Below are 2826 nucleotides of genomic sequence, written 5' to 3' on the forward strand. Positions count from 1 at the left end.
GAAAGAGTGAAATAACAGCCCTCCTGCAAAGCTCTGGGTTGGCACTCACCACACTCCTCGGTGGGGACAGAGCTAGCGTGATGCTACAAGACCAGGTGCTGGGCCAGGCTCTGCTGCGTCGCTTCCCTGCCGTGCCCATGTGCCCAGGGCTAGTGCAGGATCACCTCCACCGCCTTCTCATTGTTGGTGGGGCCTGGGGACTCTTCTGTCCCCATTTTATGACTGTGGAGGCACCAAGAGGCTGGATCTGGGGGGCGAGTGTGGCCCTGCTCACCTGCAAGGGTCATCAGCCAGCGAGATCCTCATGTCTCCATTAGGAAAGCCCCCCTTTCCCCATGGCATTCTTGTTGATTGGCTCTGTTGGCCAAAATCTAAAGGATAATTATATTCTGCATCATAAAATCTGTCCCTGCAGCGTGTCCCTGATGCTGTTTCTGGCAGTTGCGTAGCATCGCTGTGTGCTGTTAAAGAGCTGCTGTTTCACACCCTGGAAGTGGCTACTTCATGTCTCCATTAGGAAAACCCCCCTTTCCCCATGGCATTCTTGTTGATTGGCTCTGTTGGCCAAAATCTAAAGGATAATTATATTCTGCATCATAAAATCTGTCCCTGCAGCGTGTCCCTGATGCTGTTTCTGGCAGTTGCGTAGCATCGCTGTGTGCTGTTAAAGAGCTGCTGTTTCACACCCTGGAAGTGGCTACCTTTTATTACTGGATCAAGTCAATCTTGTTTCTGTAAGGAGCTCCAGCACTATCAACCTTGCAGCCTCTTCAGGGCTCCTGAGGATTTTATCCCTACGGGGAATGTTGCTCCCACGGGGACCTGCAGTCTCCTGCAAGGTGGTGGAGCGTAGCAGCAAGGCAGGCTGGCTTCCTCTCCTCATTCAGTACATGTATATATAGACCACAAAGTGCTCCAGAGTAAAAGGAGCAGTGGGTGGAAGGCGAGATATTATTATCTTCACCTGCTGCTGCCGACCAAAGAAATAAAGAGACAGATGACAGGAAATGAGGACTTCAAAAATAGACACCTTTAATGTCAAAACCTTCAGGGATTAGTGAGAGCACCGTACAAGAAACAGAGAAACTCCCATGCTAGTCGCCATGTGCTTTGAGTGCATGTCGGAGGAGGAAACATGCTGAGATATCTAAGAAACGTTTCCATATTTACTCTTTGTGCCCTCGGCAGAAGAACCAGAGAAAAAAAAAACTGACCGAAGAAACTGCAGATATACTGAAACATGAATTGTAAACCTTCCCTTTACAGCTCGGCAGATCCCCCGTACCCTCTTCCCCTGAGCTGCATGCCCAAATCCTGCCCGTGTCTGCCAGCTTAATTCTTTGCCTCCACAAGGCTAGGGCTTTGCAAGGCTCTTCTTACGGCTCCACGGGACAGGAATGGCAAAGTTTTTAATGTGAGCCCTCTTTATTGAAAAAAAAAAAAGTCTTTGCATATGGAAAATATTTCTTATCATATACTCTATCTGCTTTACTTAAAACATCTTAAATATATTAAACATCTAGTTTGGCCTCACCTCTATATTTATGTACATCTGCTAGTAGTTCCCCTGCCCCTCGATACAGTCATACGGCTTTTTGCCAGTTCCGCATCTTCATTATTAATTCTCTTTTGCAACCCACAATCTGGGTTGGATTTGAACGGCGTTGTGACAGTGACAGAGAAAGTTGGGCCCAAGGGAGAGGAATACCAAGGGGTATTTTTCCTCACTGAAACTCAACGCTGGTCCAAAGTCCAGAACTGGCTATATTGAATCCTAGACAGGTGCCAAGACAACAAGGAAAAATAGCAACGGTAGCCTGAAATGTCAGAGACCTCACACTCTGCGGCTCCCAGTGCTGGAAATTAGCACATTACTAATCCAGAGAGAGGAGAATACAGTGTGGCATGGTCGATTTCTAGCTTAAAAATCTCAAACCTTGGTCACAACACTCCGATAACCAACTTTTTGCCTTGCTTCACTCTTGCATGACTTTGGTAGCAGCTGGGTCGAGGGGCCCCAAATCCCCCAAACAACATTTTCTGACTGCTAAAAATTGGGATCTGGGCTTTGAGCCCATTATTTCTGAATCTGTAGGGTTCCTGAGTAAAAGTCTGCTGTAGTAACACTGGAAGAAAGGTGTAAAGCACCTTTGAAAAGGTGAAAGACTTTGAGGGGCAGAGAGATTTTCTAAACATGTCTTCACCCCGTGTGTTTCTTTTTCTTTGATACAGCTGCAACGTTCTCATCTTTAGAAAAAAGAAATGCATCAGAATCCAACAGAAAAAACAGCGATCTGCCTTTGGGAGAGGAACCACATTCAACTGGTGCCATACATGCAAGAACAGTGGATCCAAACCAGCGTCTCACTGTCTTTCATCTCCAGTCCTTCCCTCTCCAAAGGTCTGGGTCTCTGATTCTTCATTGCTGCAGAGATACGTGATCCCAGGTAAGGCATCCCTCTTGATCTGCACGGCATGGGTCTTGAGTCAGCAGCTCTCTTGGGTTACCCCTCTGGACTGGCTGGATGTGTCCCCTGTGCTGTATGCAATGCCAGCAAGAGTTAAAAGTGCAACAAAACAGCCCGAAGACCAGAGGTGAGGAGGAGGAGGGGGAGGAAGGAAGAAGAGACGCGCGGGCAGCCTCCCCCAGCCTGGAAGATGTGCAGTTTCTCAGCGTTGGGAAGGAAGACCCTGGCATCCTCCAGGGCTCCATGAGCCGCCATCGTGAAGTTGGCATCCCCCGAGGTCACCACATCGAAGACACACGACTGGAAGTAGACGTCCTCCACGGGCAGCATCTCCTTGCAGAGCGCCCGAGCCGTCTCG

The 2826-nt window shown here is 48.6% G+C and overlaps 1 protein-coding gene across 1 annotated transcript in view; it reads right to left on the reverse strand.

Moving 5' to 3' along the window:
- Positions 1–2561: 2561 nt before the first annotated feature.
- LOC104079554 (hemojuvelin-like) overlaps positions 2562–2826 on the reverse strand; it is a 3188-nt gene continuing 2923 nt past the window's right edge. Inside the window, 1 exon segment of the mRNA XM_009581629.1 lies at positions 2562–2826. This exon segment is cut by the window's right edge and continues 39 nt beyond it. Coding sequence (XP_009579924.1) covers positions 2562–2826 — 265 coding nt within the window.

The sequence above is a fragment of the Fulmarus glacialis genome, unplaced genomic scaffold, assembly GCF_000690835.1.
Source record: "Fulmarus glacialis isolate BGI_N327 unplaced genomic scaffold, ASM69083v1 scaffold22567, whole genome shotgun sequence".
In the NCBI taxonomy this organism is placed as follows: Eukaryota; Metazoa; Chordata; class Aves; order Procellariiformes; family Procellariidae; genus Fulmarus; species Fulmarus glacialis.